Raw genomic sequence first — 20,424 nt, 5'->3', positions numbered from 1 at the left:
ATCTGAGAGCAAGGGCAAGAACTGGAGATGCCCATCCACTAGTGCTTCCAAGGGACCTTCCAGCCCACAGAGCCTACAGCCAGCCTGTGTAGTCACAAGGCCTAGACCTCTGCAAGTGACTGCAGGGAACTAACTCAAGGAGTGACATACCCCAGTACCCTTATGCACCTGCCATACCTCCCAGATCCCTCTACCCTACTCCCAAGAACACAGAAGCAGATGGGACTTCCCCACCGTGTGGTCCCATTTCCATTCAGTCCAGATCAGGGGGCCTGTGGACACCCAGAAAATCATCTCAAATGTCCCATGATTTATCCCCTGTATTGATTTAGGGTATAGAGGAATGACACAGATAGACCCAGAGTATCCGAGTCACTGAGGCTCACTGAGGCTCACTAGGACCGGGCCAAGGCAACCTTTGTGGGTGGTCCAGATGGATGAAGGGGGTGGGAACAACTCAAGGTTTGAACACAAATATCATCAGACAAAAGACTATTTCTCTCACCCAGCATGGAAAAAGGAAAAAAGTATTTTTATCTTCCGCAGAGTTTACCTCTGACAATCACAAAGATTATTCTTAGAAGGTATGATCGTAGGAGAACTCTCTCACTGTGTCCTCGTGACTATGTGTAATGTATAGAGATGAGTTTGGAGATGTATAGGCCTCCTCTCCCATGTCCTCCTTATTTAAGGATCAGAGGTCCTCTTCTTGTGGCTCTCATCCCTGGCCTTGGCCAAGGGACATAGCTCCCACACTTTAGTAGCAGGTTGAGGACACCTACTTCGGGTTCTGGATCCTGAGCAATGATGTCTACAGTCTACCCAGTGTGGGGTGAACAGCATGTGGTCCCTAAGCCCACCATTACTTGACACCCACGATGAAGGCATTGTGCCTTCCTCCCATTCTCTGCCCTCCTGTCTCGAGGCTGTTCTCGACCCTAGCCCCAGTGCCCGCTGCAGCTGTCCAAGACCAACCTGTACAGCCTCGGCCTGGCTGGCTTTGCTTGCAGATATAGACGAGTGCACAGACTCAGACACCTGTGGGGACGCACGCTGTAAGAACCTGCCGGGCTCCTACTCCTGCCTCTGTGACAAGGGATACACATACAGCTCCAAGGAGAAGACGTGCCAAGGTACGTGTGCCACAGCCACCCAGGTTACTTCCTTCTTTGATGTTTAGCCTAGGATACATGTTAGTCACTGCCTCAGCATAGATCACATTGCTTCCCTGACGGCAACCATCAGTCAGGTGTTCCAGGAAGTCTTGTACACAGGAGGGTTGGGAAAATGTCACAATCTCCTGGGAGAGTCTGTGTAGCTTCAGTGAAGAGGATCCCCAAAGTGAGCCCTCTGCCTCATCCCCTTATCCGGCCTCATTGTGTTCATACATGTATAAACACAGACCGTGCTCTCACCCATGTGTGTGTTCCCGTGAACTCAAATGAGCACACACCCGTGTGTCTTTACCCTTCTCTAGCCTGCAGTAGATGAAGGGAAGGCCCTGAGTTCTGGGTAGACTTGGGATGCATCTGCAGGGAATGGAGAGTGATGGGGAGGGGGGCCTGTGTTCTCCTCTCTCTTTGGAGGTTCACCGTGTCCCAAGGGCAGAGACTCTCCTTCCACAGTCACTCCTGCCTGGGAGCTGCAGGAGCCTTGAGAAGGGCTGAGCCCCCAGGGAAGGGAGCATGGAGCTAAGAGCTCAAGGGGATCCTGGCTCTGTACCGTTCTCTGCAATCCACACAGACACCCATGGTCCTTCATGTCTGGGCTGGTCAGTCTGAGCAGTCTTCAGACATCTTCAGCTCTTCATTTCTCTCTAGAAAGCAGGGACCTAAGAGACAGGCCTCCAAGGTAACAGGCTGAACAATGATGTCCACAGAGTCTCTAGGAGGAGTAAGTGGGTTGCGCACAGTGTTTGGCGCCTTCCCGTGCCTACCGTGAGTCCCTTTGTCGGCAGATGTGGACGAGTGTCAGCAGGATCGCTGTGAGCAGACCTGTGTCAACTCCCCAGGCAGCTATACCTGCCATTGTGATGGGCGTGGGGGCCTAAAGCTGTCCCCAGACATGGATACTTGTGAGGTAGGTGACCGTAGTGCCCACTAGATGGCCTCGTGGAGCCCCAGTGCTGTGCTCTGAATAGGAGCCTTTGTTATTAATGGGTTATGGGAAGAAACTTTCTAGAGACTTAGTTGACTGAAACTACTACTAGCTCCAAGGACCACACAGCTAGCCAAACCTCTTTTGTTGTGTTGACAAAATCTCCATGGCAACTCCCCACTCTCAGCCACAGGGCCTGCTGGTGTAGACCCAAGGTGTGATATGTTCATAACAGGATATGTAAAGAGAGCGTGCATGGGTGTGCGCGCGCGTGCGCACACACACACACACACACACACACACACACACCATTCAGGGCTTTATATCAAGTAAACTGCAGGGCAGTTGTTCATCAATGGCATTTTTCTGAAAGATAGCAGCAAGGACTCTGGGTGAGCAGGTTCCATGATAACTTTGCAAGTCAGAGACCTGGGAAACTGGAGAAGCATTTTTCAACTATGAGCCTGAAGTCCAAATCATCGGGCACTTTCTGTCAAGCATGAAATATTATCCTATCCTAGGCTAAAGGGCCAGGGGACCAGCACTTATTGGTCCCTGCCTAAGGCTCCCTGCTGGCCATTGTGGCAGTACAGGACCATTGTGTCCCTCAGGCTCAGCCTGCTTTAATTCCATCCTCTCTGGTCAGTGGGAAAGCCTGCAGCATAAAGCAAGGAAGTCTCTTGAGCCGTAGTCTTCAGAGTCTTGGTGCTCTGTTCGTTTGGTAGTAGTCTGCTATTCTCTGTGTTCTTCTGAGTTTGACACACTTAATAATTTAAGCTCCAGCAGCAAATAAGAACAGATGAGGGAAAACAGTGATAATGGAAGAAGAATTCAGAACCCTGGACCCTGCCTGGAGGCACCGACATGAGCTGGGTCATATGGACTCTGTGATTTCTGGAGTGGGCTAGTCTTGGGATTCTAGAAAGTCAGAAGTAACCTTCTAGACACCCAATGTGACCAGGACCTCAAAAGTTACTTGAAAGGCATCTATGGGGCATCCCAGTCACTAACACCATCCTATCTCATGGCAGGACATCTTACCATGTGTCCCCTTCAGCATGGCCAAGAGCGTGAAGTCCTTGTACCTGGGCCGCATGTTCAGCGGGACCCCCGTGATTAGACTTCGCTTTAAGAGGCTTCAGCCTACCAGGTGAGAAGCCAGGCACACAGAACCACAGAGCCCAGGTGAGAGAGCTGCTCCAGGAACCCAGATCCACCTGAGACCTCTGAGAGAAACACTCACCACATCCTGGAAAGCATGGGCCAAAGTCTACCTGGGCCCAGGCCCTGGGAAGCCCTGCAGCACCTGCCTTGTGCCTCAGTCTGTTTCCTGGGTCTGTTTCCAGGCTGCTGGCTGAATTTGACTTCCGAACTTTTGACCCTGAAGGAGTCCTCTTCTTCGCTGGAGGCCGTTCAGATAGCACCTGGATTGTCCTGGGCCTAAGGGCCGGGCGGCTTGAGTTGCAGCTTCGGTACAATGGTGTCGGGCGTATCACTAGCAGTGGGCCAACCATCAACCACGGCATGTGGCAAACGGTAAGTGGAAGGCCAAGGCTATCCCTAGCATTTGGAGCTGGGTGTGGCCCATGGGCAGGACACCTGCTTTAGTTAGCCCAGAGCCTCTGCTTCATTGGCTGAGTGTGGCTTACTCAGAAAGGGCCTCATGTGAGAACCATGCAGCTTTGGCCTAGAATACTAGAATAACTGCTTGAGGATGGCTAAGCATTGTGGGATACCAGAGGGCACAGATATAACCAACTCAAAACACACATGCACCTGAGCCGCTAGGGCCAGACTCCTCTGCTCATCTGCTCACAGGGGATTCTTCTGCCCTCAGCTCTGACCGCTGTTCCCCCCCACCCCCACCCCCCACAACCCCAAACACGCACTCTGGAAACATATCCTATACTTCAGGCAGTAAAACAGGCTTGGGAATTAATGTTTGGAAGACAAACAAACATGACTTTTCCTCTTAGCAATGAAGACATAATGTTCTACTTTGTAGACAAGTAAGGACCCCTGCCATCTCCCCAGTTACCGAGTGCTGTCTGTTCTTCTTCCTGACATTGAGCGATCAGTGTCTCTGTAGCAGCAGAGGGAAGGGTCCACGAGGAAAGAAGCCAGGGGAGAGGGTTCTCTCTACACAGCCATGGGGACAACCCTGGAATAGGACCCAGGCTGGACAGCTGTCTGGGAGAGTCACTGTGGTATGGTACTGTCTAGGTGGCAACTCACACACCCTGAACTCTTGGCTCAATAACAGAACAGCTCAAGAGGCCAAGGTCTGCCCCTTCCAGTGTTCCCTGACCAGCCACTCATAACACACTCTGCCCTTCTGATAGACAGAGACAAATACTAAGTATGCCTCAGCCACATCCTGTCTAGCGTACGTTCCCACACAGGCTTCAAGTCTTTCCTATGTGCCAAGTTTCTGAGGAATTTGCTTGATTATTCAACATTACTCTGCCCTAGACACCAAATTGTTAGGGGTTAGAAACTTTAAAACTATGTATGCTCTTCCAACTACAGCACTAGCGTGGGGATTGCCACACTATAGACAGCTCACTGGCTAAGCAGAGGGTGAGGCCAGGGGTGTTTAAGATTGGCTGCCTCAGGGCTAAGGATGAGGAAGGGAAGCTATGCTTCAGGAGGCATCAGGACATGGAGCACCTTGTAAGTAGCAGAGAGGTTAAGGTTGCATAGGCTACAGAGGTGGGGGGTGGGGGTCTTGTATACCACGGAGGTAGACACACCAATGGGAGATCCAGAGTGAACTGACATTCAGGCCTAGGCTGCACTGAAGAAATATTGGGGTTTCTGCTGTAGAAATCTGGAAGCCAGTGAAGGTTGTGGGCAGGTGCAGGGAGTGCTAGTTCTTCTTTAGCGAAAATTATCCCATTCCCTTGGCTCATTATTCACCACAGTCACCTGTGCTGGCCACCTCTGAAGGCCAGGTGGGCTGCCAGACCAGGTAAGCAGACAGGCAGGGCCCTGCCCTGAGTGTCGGACCACCTGACACCTCGGTAGTGAGCAAGTTAAACACTGCCTTCTCACGTAGTGGAGAACCTGTCATCGATAAAACAGTTTGTTCACCCAGCACAGCGTCTACCACCTAGTCACAGTGCCCACTGTGGTCACCTTGGGCACAGCCAACAGTGCGTCATCACCCACTTTGGGATAAAAGTCTTCCAGATTGGGACTCTCTGCTATAAGGGGTTATTTTATGGATCCCAGAGTCCGTGGCACTGCTGGGTGGAAATTCGCCATCTGCATGACACTGGATGAGGGGCAGCCAGGAGCTTCATTTTCTGGTCCTGGTCCTCTGGAGCCTAGACAGCAGAAGACCCATTGCTAAGTCGAATGAGATCAGCTCAGGGCTTACAGTACGGACACAGGGCACGAGGCCTATGTCTAACCCATGCTGATATCCTGCTCACAGCAGCCGGACTGGCTGGGGTCAGAGCCGAGAGATCTGAGCTTCTTTAATCAGGGAATTTTAGCTTGGTGACAAGCTTGTACAAAAGCCAGGGTCATAGTGCCCTTCATAATGCGGTCTGTGGTGTAGGACATGGGGCCTGGGCTGCAGCTGTTGGCTCTGTAAAGCTTCACTGGGCTGTTACCTGACACTGTGTTTGTGTCACGTGTGGTGAGAACAGTTCAAACATGGAGCTGGCATTAGGTTCAGTCTGGCTCTGACCCAGCACTCGGCAGAACTCAGGTTCCCCTTTGTAGCCTGGAAGTCCCTCACGGCCACACACGCCTCTGAGGGCAGTTCTCTGTGCCGATCCACAGCATCCAGGGTCTCAACCGTGAAGAACATCTTACTTAGGAGAGAGAGTGAGCGAGCAGGTCTTATCTCCCTTTACCCAAGACAAGTTAGACCGCGGTTAATACGCTGTGCTTGTCTTAGAGTAGGCTCCACAGACAGCCAGGCTGTGGTTTCTTGTGAGGCTTGTGCCTCATCAGACACGGCTCTCAAGTTCTTTTAAACCAGAATAAACATCAATAGGACCTTTCTGTAACTGCCTTCTAGAAAAAGCCGTGTGTTGTTTTGACTTTGATGGCAAATGTGCCAGGGAGGCTGGCCCTCTTCACTGGATGCTCTTGTCTCAGTTTCAGGCCTCTGACCTGTGAGCTCATGAGGGGAGAGCCACAGTAGTGACTTCCTCCGAGGAAAGAAGGGTGTGGGGAGAACCCAGGCTATTAGCAAGGTTTAGCTCCTCCTGGACACAGGTGATATAGTGTGGTCTTCTGAGGTCAGACTTCCTAGACCAAATAACTTGGACATTGTTTCCCCTGAGGTCAGGTGCCCTTGGTCCAGGTGACACCAGCATGGTCTCATGGGTCACGCTCCTAAGCACAGGTAACATGGCATGGCCGGCACTGAGGTCAGGTGCACTGGATCCAGCTGATCTGCTATGAGGCTTTACAGAAGTGAACATCCACCTGACTCCTCTGCCTGACCCTTTCAGATCTCTGTGGAAGAGCTGGAACGCAACCTTGTCATCAAGGTCAACAAAGATGCCGTGATGAAGATTGCGGTGGCTGGGGAATTGTTCCAGCTGGAGAGGGGCCTGTATCACCTGAACCTCACTGTGGGTGGCATTCCCTTCAAGGAGAGTGACCTCGTCCAGCCGGTAAGTCCATTCCCGACACGGAGCACAACACAGCTCAGGCCTAGCTGTGCTTACAGGGGTTTGCCCTTTAACTGAGCCCAAGTAGCAAGAAGCCACAGGATCTCCATGCTGGCAGCCACTCACTGGACAGCAATAACTATTGATGTGTTATGCATCAATCACTGCCACTTCTCGTGATACTCATTTAAGTTTTCATCTGACTTCATAGCCAAAAAAGAAAAAAAAAAAAAAAAACAGAAAACAAAAACTATTTTGCAGTAAAGAGAAAGCATGTCATTTTGACAAAGGGAATAATAAACTTTTTTGGATGTATCATTTTGGGTTGCCAGCCATACCTAGATTTCTAGTGGGGGAAGCTCTAATGATGTTTTTTTGTTTGGTTTGGTTTGGTTTTTTTGGCCATTTTTCAAAGTCCTGTTTCTTTCTGTCCTGTGCCATGCATGGTCTTTGTTCCTCATCTGTCTCTGAGCCCAGTGGTTAGAACCCTCGTTTGGGGGATGGCAAAACCCACTGCAGATAGAAACCTGCTTGGTAGCTCATAGTGACTCAGTCTCCAACACACCACTGCAGATCTTCTGCGACATATAAGGATGACCTGATTGGATGATGTAATAGATTTGATGATGTAATAGTTTGCACACAGTGAGTGTGTGGTCAAGCTGGGACTGGCATCCCTTCCCCTGGGCTGACATTTCTAGCTATGCTTTGTTGGCCCAAGTAAGGAAGGGACAAGGCACAATCACAATAAAATGCCCTCTGACTGGCGCAGTCAGGTAGCAGATACCTTGTCCCTCTGCCTGCAGTGACAGTCAGAGCAGGTGGCTGGCTGCCTCACCATCATGTGTCTCCCTGTCCTGCATGGATAGAGGTGTCCTGATATGTTTTGAAAATTGAAGAGCTCTCTGGTAAAAAAAACTCCCTAAAATTGTGTTTACGCTATGTATTTACACACACATAAGCCAGAGGGCCCTGCCTGCAGATCGTGTAGTGCTGGGCTCAAAACCTCTCTTGCTCTAGTCTGCCATTATGGTGTCCTAGCTCCAGAAGCCACCAGGAGTCAGTCACCTGTCTTTCCAGATTAACCCTCGCCTGGATGGATGCATGAGGAGCTGGAACTGGCTGAACGGGGAGGACAGTGCCATCCAGGAAACGGTCAAGGCAAATACAAAAATGCAGTGCTTCTCTGTGACAGAGAGGGGCTCCTTCTTCCCAGGGAACGGATTTGCCTTCTACAACCTCAACTACAGTAAGTGGGTGTCGCCCTACCTAGGGCTAGCCGCAGTGGGACTTCTAGGCAGCTAGATGCTGAAGTAGAAGCATCCTACTTCAGGGAGTGCCAGAGACAAGCTGGTTACCCACAGGCTGGGCTCAGCAGGGCAGGCAAAGCCCAGCGCCCAGGACAGCTATCTGGACTTCACGTGGAGTTAGCTATGGAAGAGGAAGTCATAGAGACACAGTCCAATGATTAGAAGCGGATGGGCAAGACTAGAGAGAACCTGGAAGAAAATCTGGATTGTCAACCCTGGACATGTCCGAATGCATGTGACGGTGTTCAGAAATATACCAAGCCTTTGCTGGCCCGGGGACTTCATGAGGTTTATAAATCAGAGAAAGTTTAGAGGTGGAAAGAGGATGTAGGAAGACAGGAGGGTCAGCCTTTATCACCCTTGGAAGGGGCCTGCAGCAGGTGCTCAGGCTCACTGGGAGATAAAGCATGGAGAGCCTGACAAAGCCGTCCTGCTATGCTTCTCAGGGATGTGATAGAGGAGGGGGCGCATGAGGTCTGCGGCTCTTTGATGAATGAGTGTGCCAGTGATGGAAACTGTCTCCTCCAGTCCTGGGCATGACCAAGGAGGCACAGCACAGGTCTGGCACTCAACTCTTAGGCTCCTGTAAACAAAAGCCCATAATTTCTTAAAATATGATAGCCACTGAGGGTCATTTGGGACCACCCAACCTCAAGTTCTGAGACAGAGTGCCTGGTGGAGTCATCAGACTGAGAAGATGCACCAGACAGGCAGGGTCTTGTGTCTTGGTCAGTTACCTGCCAGGTGGGATACACTTGGCCTCTTCCATCAGGACAAATGCTTTTATTCTTACTTTTTGCAATCTGTGTTCATATACTTGGTAAACTATTGAGAACTGACCCTCTAGATGTCATCTAGCGCAGGATAGAGGATTTGATTTGATGGTGGGGAGGGGAGACCAGGTTAGCTTCAGAGCCCTCTGGTATACTATAGAGGGCAGTGAGGTAGACCCGATCTGTGCCAACAACCATGATTCGCTCACAGGGGCTTCCTCTACTCCATGGAGTTTAAGAGGTATAGATTTAAATATCAAGACTGAGGGGTTCATCCCGCCCCTAATAATCACGACATGAAGCATCACGCAGCTGTACCGGCACCCATGTTATATGTTATTATATGAGAATAAGTTCACGGGGCTCTGAAACGCTAAGCCAAGGCACCCAGACCACAGACAAACATAGGGCCTGCTGGAGTGATGCACCTCACAGCATCTATTCCCAGTCACACTTGAGTGTAACCTCAAGTTCTCCAGCCGACTTGCATGCTGTACAGTCTCCTAGAGCTGGCAGAAGGGAGGTTAGCACGTTGGCTGTGACTGTCGAAGGTGCTTTGAGAACTGCAGGGGGAGACGTGGGAACACAGAGATGGTGCTGGACTTGTAGCTCCCTGGATAGGTTTTTGTTACCCGGAGGACACTCCGAGGTGGGGAACAGACATCCCCAGTGCCCATGGGGTGATAGTCTGCATTCAGTTCTCGACTCTTTTCTGCATGCTGAGGAAGTAGAAGGTGCCACTCAGAGTCACCTGCCTCTGACAGGGTCACTGCTAGCACTGGTGGGGGACAAATAAATCGTCCCCCTCTGTGGCCCTGGTCGAGTACCACTCAACAGACATGTTGAGACACTGGCAGGTCTTGGGGTACAGCCTTGCTGCGTGCTCCCCACTCGCCTTCTTACCAGGAGGTCCCCTCCCAGAGCGTTCAGAGCTGTCTGTCGTTCCCTGCGCTCCAGTCCAGGGTGCTGCTCACTCTCGTCTCTCTGCCACTTGGATTGCCTTGTGATGGGCCGCTTTCATTGCAGCCCGAACATCGCTGGATGTCGGCACAGAAACCACCTGGGAAGTAGAAGTTGTGGCTCGGATTCGGCCTGCCACTGACACGGGGGTGCTACTGGCACTGGTCGGGGACAACGATGTCATCCCCCTCTCTGTGGCCCTGGTCGACTATCACTCTACAAAGAAGCTCAAGAAGCAGGTAGGATTGAATGGGGCCAGCTTTGACTAGGATGCACTGACCGCAGAGCAACCCCACCCCACCCCACGTGCCCTTTGACCTCGGTGAAAGCCCCGAGAGACACCCATTTGTCTGGCACCCAGCATCGAGGAAAGGTCCTGAGGCCCCCATTCACTCTCTGGGATATTGACTTGTTGAACCCTGCCCTGCCCTGCAGACTCCTTCCCTGACCCAGGTCTGAGTACACACATCTAGGTCACCCCCTCTGGCTTTGGGGGACAAGGTTGCTATGCAGTCACACAGACACAACTGTACAATGCGGGCTGCGGTGGCTGGTGGGGCAGTGGGCTACTGCTGGGCCGTAAATGTGGGGTGTCTCAAACATACAGGAGTCAAGTAATATCACTAGCACACTGAGATCTCCTTTCAGAGGCACCACAAACCTAGTCATAATCTCCGCTAGCGTCTCCGATGAGGAGGGTAGGTAAGGCCCTGGGTTCAGCTGCCCCTCAGGCGGAGCCCTACTTCACTGCAGGCCATGTCCAGTGGCTCCTCAGCCAGGCAACCATGTCAAGCCACTGAGTCCAACTATTTGCTTATAGGACAGGAGGCTATTGAAAGAGAAAGGAAAACCACCTTCTTCTCTCCCATGTTCCTAAGCGGGATGTGCATCAGACAAGAGGATTTCGACCTTCATTTCCCCAGGCCGTAGAGCCCTGCTTGCTACTTACACTAACCAGCAACAGGGTTAATTTCCATGATACTTGCCATCGGGGTCCCAGGCTTCATGCTGCCAGGCGTCTCGACCCATCCCTAGCATGTGTGATCAACAGACCAAGGCTCTTGCCAGCAAAGACTATTCAACCCGGAGAGAGCAGGCAGAGTGTATAATCTTTCCCAGTGCTGGTGCCACAGGGCTACAGCTGACAGATGTATCCTGTTATATCCTTTTGAGAAGTCAGCTCAGGCTGGGGAGGCCCTCAGTTTTCCAGGGACTTAAAAAGGTTTTGCATGTATGGGTGTCCCCCCCCCCCCCGCCACTCCCCCATCCTCCCTTCCCCCCCCCCCCCCCCCCCCCCCCCCCCCCCCCCCCCCCCCCCCCCGCACTATATGTATGGGCACCATGTGCACATGGAGACCAGGAGAGGGCAGCAGATCCCCTGGAATTGGGGTCAGAGATGATTGTGACCAATATGGTTGCTGGAAGAAAACTCAAATCCTCTGTAAGAGCAGCATATACACTAACCACTGAGCCATCTCCTCCTGTCACCTTCTAGTCTTCTTTGCTTTCAAAGAAACCAAACCAAGAGGAGGAGAAGGCACAAGGGTTCCTAGATATCCTCAGAGCTAGGGTTACCATACACCCTAAGAAGGGACTAGTGTACAAAGACCAGAGGCTAGTAAGACACAACAGCTAGCCTACGGGGCCAGCCTCAACCGGGATAGAGGACCCCTATATGACTCCTCTGCGTCTCCATCCCCGGCAGTTGGTGGTCCTGGCAGTTGAGGACGTTGCCCTGGCACTGATGGAAATCAAGGTGTGCGACAGCCAGGAACACATGGTCACTGTCTCCCTGCGGGATGGTGATGCCACCCTGGAAGTGGATGGCACTAAAGGCCAGAGCGAAGTGAGCACTGCACAGCTGCAGGAGCGACTGGACACACTTAAAACACATCTGCAGGGCTCTGTGCGCACCTATGTTGGAGGCCTGCCAGGTAGGAGCACTCTGGCTGACTTGCTTCACACAGGGACCGTGACGGTGACTGTGAGACAGGGTTCTGGTCACAGAACTATAGGTCACCCTATTTACTGGCTTCTGTACTAAGGTTATAGTGAGGGGTCTTATCAATTCGGTCCTTCCTCTAGGCAGGCATTTCTCTGAGTCATCCATTGAAGAGCCCAAACACAGAGGGAAGGGTTTGCACAGGTGATGCAAAATGGGGTGCCTGGGGTACCTGAATACTTACAGGCACCTGTAGCTTTAGTAGCTGACAGTGTAACTGCCCATCCTTCACACACATCTACCAGAAGCTAGCAAGGACAGCCAACAGCATCCTGCTTGCTTACACAGGCGGGACTGGTACGGGGGGTAGCAGGTATGCACAGGACTTTACTTTTAGCAAACAGCAGACTCTCTGCCCTGACAGGTAGGTATTTAGTTTTAACCAATAAGAATCAAGGGCATAGAAACTCACAAGACACGAAGATACTCAACAGAACATCTGCATGCATGCCTAGGGAGGCTGAGAGGGGATGATGGTTTATGTATGTAAGGTCTGCATCCCCCATGGGATAATAACAAAAAGGGGACCACATGCCTGACCCTGCAGAGAGTGCGGGCAGGGCTGGCCCTCAGCGATATGGAGGGTGGGGAGTTGTTGTGGCCTGGCTCGAGCTCCATTGGCTCAGTGTTTACTCTCCCGCTGCTCAGAAGTATCAGTGACTTCTGCACCTGTCACTGCGTTCTACCGTGGATGCATGACTCTGGAGGTAAATGGGAAGATCCTGGACCTGGATACGGCCTCATACAAGCACAGTGACATCATCTCCCACTCCTGCCCGCCTGTGGAGCATGCCACACCCTAGACCAAGCCGCGAGAGGTCTCTATACCTAAAGACGACAAAAATGAAGCAGGGTTTGGACACATAGCACTGGTTCCTCTCGCATGGTCCTGCAACACTGGAGCAGGTGGGCGACCGCCCTTGTGGCGGTTTTTTTTTTTTTTTTTTTTTTTTCTTGAGATCTTTCTTTTTTTGCCTTGTAACATATCTGTACATAATGGGACTGGTATCAGGTCACCGGCTGCTCATGGAGAGCCATGTGGCCTGGTGGGAACTGGCTGGAAGGGGCTGGACTGGAGGGGCTGGCAGTTTGCAGCAGAACGGATGTGAAGAAGATAATTCTCTATTATTTTTATTACCACATGCCTCTTTCTGATTCGAAAATATGGAAAATAAAATATTTACAGAAACCTTTTTAACCCTGTGTTGGTCACTGTCTGTCCTAGAAAATCTGCTTTGGGGGTAAATGCACTTTGAGAACATTGTACCATAGGCCCACAGCTGGATGTCCTTTCCTGGGACCCCCAAGTCCCAGACCAGACAGCTGTGGACCAGCTAGGATCCTCTCCTCACATAAATGATGGCACGGGCTAAAGCCAGGTTCACAGCCAACTGCAGACCCTCCATGTACTCTGCAAATGGAGACCAAGTTCTTCCTGGCTCTGCTGTCAGTCCCACACATAGAACCCTTCTTAAGACTGCCCCTGACAGCCAGAATGTGGGGGCGGCACCTGTATAGATTCTCCCCGCCTTCCCCTATACCGGCCATTTGCCTCCTGGCTGCTGCCCCTGTTCAAGGCTATGAGCAGAGCCAAAAGAACTAAGCCCTCCCCAGGCTACGGGACACTCAAGAACACAGCCACTTGCTCAGTGTCTCCAAGCTGCAGTTTTTCAGAAGAAAAGTCTGGGGAGACTGATTTTCTTTAACCCTAGCACCCTGTAAGCTCTGGTGAAGACAGGGCAGGAACAATACTGTTGAGCACGGCTCCCAGAAGTCCAGTCCTGCCCAGGATCCTGAGCCTGCCCGTTTGTCCTCAGGCAGCCTCAAACGCCTACAACCCTCTAGGGGTCAGCTCTGTCTTCAGCTGGTGAGGCCGCATCCCCCTAGACCTTCAATAGTTTCCCTTTGCGCCGAAGGCGACTCTGGAATGTTCTCATGGAATGTTCTCACGAATGTCCTCCAACCACCCCCAATTCTCTCCAGGTCACGGGGGCAAGCACAGAGTAGGAGACATGCTGGTTTGGAACTAGACCACACAGACATACAGGGAACGGGCACATACTTGGCATTCCTTATCTGCCTTGGGGAGGCACCACTGTGGGGAGAGCACAGACACTTCTCTGATGGTCCATCCTCGGCCTCAGCTGGCACCAAGCCTTATACTAAACAAAGCCATAATCCATATGCCAGCTTCCCACCACGGGCATCTCTCTTCCCTAAGTCCAGGTGGCCAAAGTACGGAGCCCCAGGGGGAGCATCAGAAACCTTTAAGAAGGGATGATGCAGACTTTGAAAGAAGAGAGTAGGCTGCATTGTGTGGTCCGTGTTCTGAACTGGTTACAGAGTTGTCTCTTTTTCCAGGGAAGGGCTTTCATCTCCTTTGAGCTATAGTCATTGTATCCTTGAGGTTGCTTTCTTGGGCCTGGGGATGCAGGACCTCTGTCAGCACCCCATCCTCCCCTGGGCTCCATTATACCCCTCTCACAGATACTCTGATAGATACGTCTCCGGGTTTTTCCAAATGTACCCAGGGCAAAGATCACCTATTAGAAACCACTGCTGCAGGGCAGACCATTTTACTGTATTTTTCAAACCATACAAAGCCTGCAGATCACACATTGAAACAGAAGTGCTAAGTGATCTCACTGGAAGATACTGGAGATGCCCAGGATCGCAGGGTCCATGTCCAGAATAGACAATGACTTCTTACAGGTAGAGGGACCGACCAAGAGAGATGCCAGCAGAGGGGGGACCCAAGCAGGCCCAATAGAACAGCTTCTGCTGCTCAGAGGGGACATGCACACAGAGGCATGCCCTCAGACCGATGCCATCCATTGCCACACTATTGCCACTGGGTCTTAGCAGGGCTGTAATGGCTCAGTGACCCGCAGGGAAGATGGTACAAGTGGAAACCCAACTCAGGCCGATCTGGTAAGGTGAAGGAGCTCAACTCAGTGTCTCGCCAGTGGAGCATGGCCCACCCCATACTTGCCCCTCCACACTCTCATCAGAGCAATCAGCGGGTACCATAGCACAGACCCAGAAACAACCCCATATCCTATCAACCCAAAAGCAGCTGCAACTGATAGGTTCAGTGACAAAATGAATGGCCACGGGCAAATGTCACCCCCCCCCAGAGCAGAAGCCAAGCACAGGGCAGACCCTCAGACAGCATTCAAAGAGGCAAAGCCATTGAGGGAATGAGCCACTGAACATGCAGACTCCAGCTGGCTACCCAGCCTGGTCCACACAAAGGCGAGGACGCTGTTGGTTTATCTGGCCACACTGTGGCTTAGTGTGGGTTACGGGGGCTGCTCTGGAGAGTGGGCTGCAGGGCCTTACATTCTCTGTGGCAGGGATGAGGAAGACAGACATTTTTGTGGCAAGGAGCAAGACTGTTGACCTTGGGAGTTCAATGTTTCTTAATAGTTCTTGGCTCCAGTGGGCATGGGCTCTATACCCAGACAAGCAGTTTTGTTCTTCTACAAAGGCCCCAGGGCCAGCTTTATAATGTTCAGAGGTAGAGCCCCTTGGACCCGGAACATAGGACTACTGAATACAAAACAAGGTGGCATAGTTTAAAAATAGCTAGGGAGACGGTGTGAAGTCCCACACCAGGGAGGTGCTGATGCCTTCCAGATCCTTCCAGCAGCCTCCAGAACTTGCTTCTTCTCCATACAATCAGTACACAGATGGGGCAACATTTGTCCCAGTCCTGGGGGGTGGGGGTGGGGAAAGCAGCCTACTATGTGCATCTTCATCAAGGATACCTCTCTGTGCCTCTGGCCACCCTCATTTTCCTGGACCTCACCCCCACGAGGAGCAGGAATCTTGCCTTTGCTGTGTAGGATACGATCTTCAGCCAGCACTGTAGCATGTCCCTTGTGAGACCTGCTTAACTGTGCACTCTGGGTAGATGCCAAGGCAGGGGACAGAGCCAACTGGCCCCTGACCCCACTGAGGAGCACTGTCCAAGGCCCAGTCCAAAGTCCAGAGAGGGTTTTGGCCTGTTGCCCCAAGTGCAATTCTACGTTCTTTCACAACAGCCTCAAACCCATGGTCCTAGGAAGCATTAAATATCTTAGTACATCAATATAAGTTGGCAGAACATTATTGATATTGACCCAGGATCCTAGGGAGGCTGAGGTCAGGCTCCTGGGGGGGTGGGGGGGTGGAGGGTGGAGGGAAGCAAGACTGTGCTGGATCCAAGGTCAGTTAGCATCCAACAAAAACCAAGACCCTCTCATCCTCAGGCTCCAAGGCCAAACTCAGTAATAAGGACCGTGCGTAGTTAGCAGTCCTCAGACCAGCGGCTGCCTCAGCACTTCAGGGACCTGTAGGCGGCTCTTGTATGCAGCACATCTTCTGCACAGACAAACCCATCACCTCCCTGCCTGGACCTGTGTTGTGGGCCTTTGTGGGAATTGTTCAGAAAACCTCTTCTAGCCTGTTTTAGTAAAAATCTTCTGTTGGACAGAGTGGCCTTGGCCAGCAGGGGGCGCAGGAGCCACATCTTTGCAGGTCCTCTACCTGAGGACGTGGCCACACAACTAAATCAATGGTTGAACCAGTGGCCACAAATCAACAGCACACCACAGGGAAAAGCATGTGTGCAATCTGGAGTCTACCAGAAGGGGGAGCTCGCAGAGAGGCAGAACTCAAAAGCTTGTTTCCTTCACATCGGGAAAGAAGAGCTCAGGGGTTCGGGCAGTCCCTTCTCAGAGACAAGCTCACAGAAGTCTGTCAACCTGTAAGGTGTTTCCCGAAGAAACAATCCTCACCTAAAGAAATGCTTGGCTACCTTCTCTTTGCAGGGTGATAGTGACTGATAACTAGCCGTGACCATGGTAAGGGTAAAACACAGCTACAAGTGATGGGCGGGTGCAGAGAAGCCCTTCCAGATGAGGAGACAGAAGAGGTGGCGGGAGGCCAGTCAGCTAGCTAGCTCTGCTCCTGCCTCTGATCCTGGCTTGTGCTGGAGAGGATGTGCCCAGGGGAAGGGCAACAGCTTTGCGCTGCTTCCTGAATTCTCTACGAGGCTGGCTGCAAAAGTGGCTTTCTGTATGTGGCTTTATTATTTTTGTTATATTTCTGGAAACCCCCAACCATGTTACTTTTTAGTCTACTACCTCCTCCGCGTCAGGGTGCGTAGGGGGGAGGCTTCTCCCCTGGGAGGAAGTAGGCTGGTGTGCAGCGTGAAGGAGCATGGGGATGCCCATGGTTGGAGTGGCACTGGGAGGAAGACTCTGTGTCCTCAGGCAGAGAGAGGTCAGCAGAGGCTGAGGCCGGCGGGGCACTGGAGGGCTGCAATTAAACAGAGAGGCGTCCTTGATCAGCAGGTGAGGGGTCTCAGCTACACTGTCCAGAATATACACCAGCACCACCTTGACCCAGCACCCTACCAGACCAGGAGCCACTGGCTCATCAGGCCTCTCAGGAAGCCTCTCAAGCCTAGAACAGCCAAGAGAGGTCAAGTGTCAGCCTGAATGGTATTTGATTGGCACAAACATGGCTTCAAAAGCTGCTGGGGACACAGGAAAGTCTCCAAACTCCTGGCTTGGTTGGCCCACTTAGCCCAGTCAGCTTTCACTAGCATTGTGATGAGAAGATCCAGGGATAACCTATAGCCAGGACCTTGACACTCACTAAAGACAGCAAGACCATTAACATTCCCAACACAGTATGGTGGTTACTATGGCAGTGGCCAAATATGGTCAGCCATAGTCTAGAAGTTTAAGGAAGGTATTTTTTCAGATGTAATTAACATTTAATCAGAACTTAGTAAGCTGGTACCTCCATACTTTTGGGGCACCTGGTCCAATCAGTTGCAGACCTTAAGAAAAAAGACAGAGACCCTCAAGGAGAAAGAAACTGTTGCCCAAGTGTGACCATGGGTTACAGTCCCAACAGTACTTCCTTGGTCCTGAGGACAGTAGACCATTGGGCTGGAGAGATGGCTCAGTGGTTAAGAGCACTGGCTGATCTTCCAGAGGTCCTGAGTTCAATTCCCAGCAACCACATGGTGGCTCACAACAATCTGTAATGAGATCTGAGGCCCTATTCAGACATGCAGGTGTGCATGAAGGCAGAATGCTGCATACATGATAAATAAATCTTTAAAAACAGTAAAAACAAATATATATATTGCTGGGGTTGTATCTCTGACATACCAATAAACACCCCAAGATCAAAGATAAGATCAAAGATATGAGAAAGTTGGGGAACAGCACTGGTCTGAAGTAAATCTTTTCTAGTGTTTTCTTTTTTTCTTTTCCCTTCTTAAGTACCCAAAGTGTAAAACTTAAAATCAGTATTTAAATAAAGTGAATTTTGAGGCATGTTTTAAAAAGTGATTCCTGTGTGCTGTACAATGGCCCCCCTGGCTGCCAGCTAGCCATGTTGTCCTGATGCTGGAGTCAGGATCTCCCAGCATGTCTATTCCAAAGTCACTTCTTCTCAAGGAAGGAAGACTGGAAGCTGAGAATGTCTCCCTGACTGGAGACAAATGTCACCAAAAGTTCCACTATTGGCCCTCAAATCTTCTTGTTTCTCCCCTGAGTCTGTGTGTGCATCCTTATGAGCACAGGGGCAGTGCATGCCTAGAGACTGTCCTCTTAGATCTACTAGGATGGGCTTCCCGCACTGTTCATTCTGTTATTTTCTAAATATTGGCAGATGCACAAGCCATGGAGCAAGCCCTTAGAAACCATAGAGCAAGCCCCTAGGAACCATAGGATAAACCACCAGGAACCATAGGATAAGCCACTAGGAACCGCAGGATAAACCACCAGGAACCATAGGATAAACCACCAGAAACCACAGGATAAACCACCAGGAACCACAGGATAAACCACCAGGAACCACAGGATAAACCACAGGAACCTCAAGATAAACCACCAGGAACCACAGGATGAACCACCAGAAACCACAGAATAAACCACAGGAACCACAGGATAAACCACCAGGAACCACAGGATAAACCATCAGGAACCACAGGATAAACCACCAAGAGCCACAGGATAAATCACCAGGAGCCACAGGATAAACCACCAGGAGCCATAGGATAAACCACCAGGAACCACAGAGCAATCAAACCACTGGGAAACTTGGAAGAAAGCACCTCAGTAAACCAGGCCCCATAAAGACAGTTCCTGCCCACACAGAGGTAGATAGGACTGTTGCCCCAGAAATGCCATTCAAGCTAACCTCTGCTGTCATGATGGGCAAACTGCTGGGTTAGGCACGGACCCCTTAAACGTTTTGGGGGGTTTGCTTGCTTATACCCCCAGTAGCCATCTCACCCCCTACTATTTTGCAAGGATGTTGGCTGGCTGCTAACGACTTCAACAGGACACTTAAAAAATCTTGTTCTGTCTCTGTTGGCCAGTGGAGAAAGCATTCATTTCATTGTTTCAAAGGAGCACACGGCTCATCTGATACGCCTGTTTCTACAGAAATCTGATTACTAAACGTATGTGCAATTGTACTTTCACACATGCTGCCATGAAAACTGCTCAGCCCAGAGGGTGGGGTCTCAGCCTGTAGAACGGGGTCTCAACCCTCCTCTGTGAGGAAGGGAAGCCTCTGTTTTGAAAACACAAAGGTCCCAGAAAGTAGAAGAGTCAAGTGTCCATGGAACTTGGAAGGTCATCTTCTAGGTTCCCAAAAGTGTGTCTATGGGGAAGAACTGTCTCTTATGTGCCACCACAGGGGGTATTTGTCCTTTTCCATGTGGAACAGAGAAGAGTACCTCATGGGGAATCTCACATCCCATGAGAGCAGGCCTGCAGTCCTCCTCAGCTCTCTACTCTTCCTTAGACCAGGCCTTCAAGACTGAGAGGCGGGAAGGCACTAGGACGGACTCCAGGCAGGAGGAAATGGAACCACACATTCTGCGTTTGTCACCATCCCTTGTGGAGCATCAGGTGTTCTGAAAGAAGACACTGCCTGTACTGGCTGAGTTCTGGGATCGTGTTCTTGGCATCTGTGGGATTTGGTGGGTCTCTGTGTCCAAAGGCAGCCAGGGCAGCTAAGGGAAGCCTATCACGTCTACCAAGAGACAGCACTAACAGTCTTGCATGTGGATTTGACAAAAGGCCAGGACAGCAGAGCAGGGTTTCAGGATGAGCTGCAGCCTGGGGCGATAGCATCCTTCCTGGGATGGAGACCGAGGAGATCCTTCTAGGAGCCAACACAGAAGTTCCTTTGAAAGGCAGAGGCCTTGGAGCTGCAGCTGCTTCTGCTGGGGCCACTTGCTCAGCTGCCCTTGGAGTCATCACCAGGACCGTCTGATTTCCTGACCCTGGACATAGCTGCCTCCAATGTTCCAGAGAGGAGAGATTCAGACCCGAGCAGACCTTATCCTAAATGGCCTTATGTTCTCTGATTAGGCTTTCCTGTAGTTCCCGTGGGTGAAGGTCCAGTTCCCTTTTGGGAAGCCCCAGGGCGTCACACTGAGAAACCAGACCCACTCCCCAACATTGCAAGGAACCACCACAGCATCCCTTCTCCAGAGTCCAAAGGACCCAAGCAGCCCAGGAATTACACCCCCAGCTCCATCTCTAGGCAACCAGAGAAAGCTGAGGGACAGAGAAAAGGGACCTGCCCTTGGAGGGGCGAAGCAGCAATGCAGTGACCTCACTCTCTGA

General features: G+C 51.3%; 2 protein-coding genes across 3 annotated transcripts in view; one reads left to right on the top strand and one right to left on the bottom strand.

Annotated features, from left to right (window-relative positions):
- Positions 1-12,974, top strand: part of Gas6 (growth arrest specific 6) — a 30,150-nt gene extending 17,176 nt beyond the window's left edge. The window contains exons 7-15 of one of the 2 annotated variants that reach the window (XM_034520351.2): positions 1,011-1,133; positions 1,958-2,079; positions 3,129-3,247; positions 3,444-3,633; positions 6,570-6,734; positions 7,812-7,980; positions 9,841-10,013; positions 11,480-11,708; positions 12,425-12,974. In XM_034520351.2, coding sequence (XP_034376242.1) covers positions 1,011-1,133; positions 1,958-2,079; positions 3,129-3,247; positions 3,444-3,633; positions 6,570-6,734; positions 7,812-7,980; positions 9,841-10,013; positions 11,480-11,708; positions 12,425-12,579 — 1,445 coding nt within the window. In that variant the 3' untranslated portion in view covers positions 12,580-12,974. Of the gene's footprint in view, positions 1-983; positions 1,134-1,957; positions 2,080-3,128; positions 3,248-3,443; positions 3,634-6,569; positions 6,735-7,811; positions 7,981-9,840; positions 10,014-11,479; positions 11,709-12,424 lie in introns of both variants that reach the window. The other variant, XM_034520350.2, reaches the window with a different exon arrangement.
- Positions 12,975-16,049: 3,075 nt separating this feature from the next.
- Tmem255b (transmembrane protein 255B) overlaps positions 16,050-20,424 on the bottom strand; it is a 28,326-nt gene continuing 23,951 nt past the window's right edge. Inside the window, exon 9 of the mRNA XM_034520588.2 lies at positions 16,050-17,080. Within this exon, the coding sequence (XP_034376479.1) occupies positions 16,916-17,080 (165 nt within the window). The 3' untranslated portion in view covers positions 16,050-16,915. The remainder of the gene's footprint in view (positions 17,081-20,424) is intronic.

The sequence above is a fragment of the Arvicanthis niloticus genome, chromosome 16, assembly GCF_011762505.2.
Source record: "Arvicanthis niloticus isolate mArvNil1 chromosome 16, mArvNil1.pat.X, whole genome shotgun sequence".
Taxonomy (NCBI): domain Eukaryota; kingdom Metazoa; phylum Chordata; class Mammalia; order Rodentia; family Muridae; genus Arvicanthis; species Arvicanthis niloticus.
The sequence above is the reverse complement of the archived record's forward strand: the minus strand, read 5'-3'. Positions and strand labels throughout refer to the sequence as shown.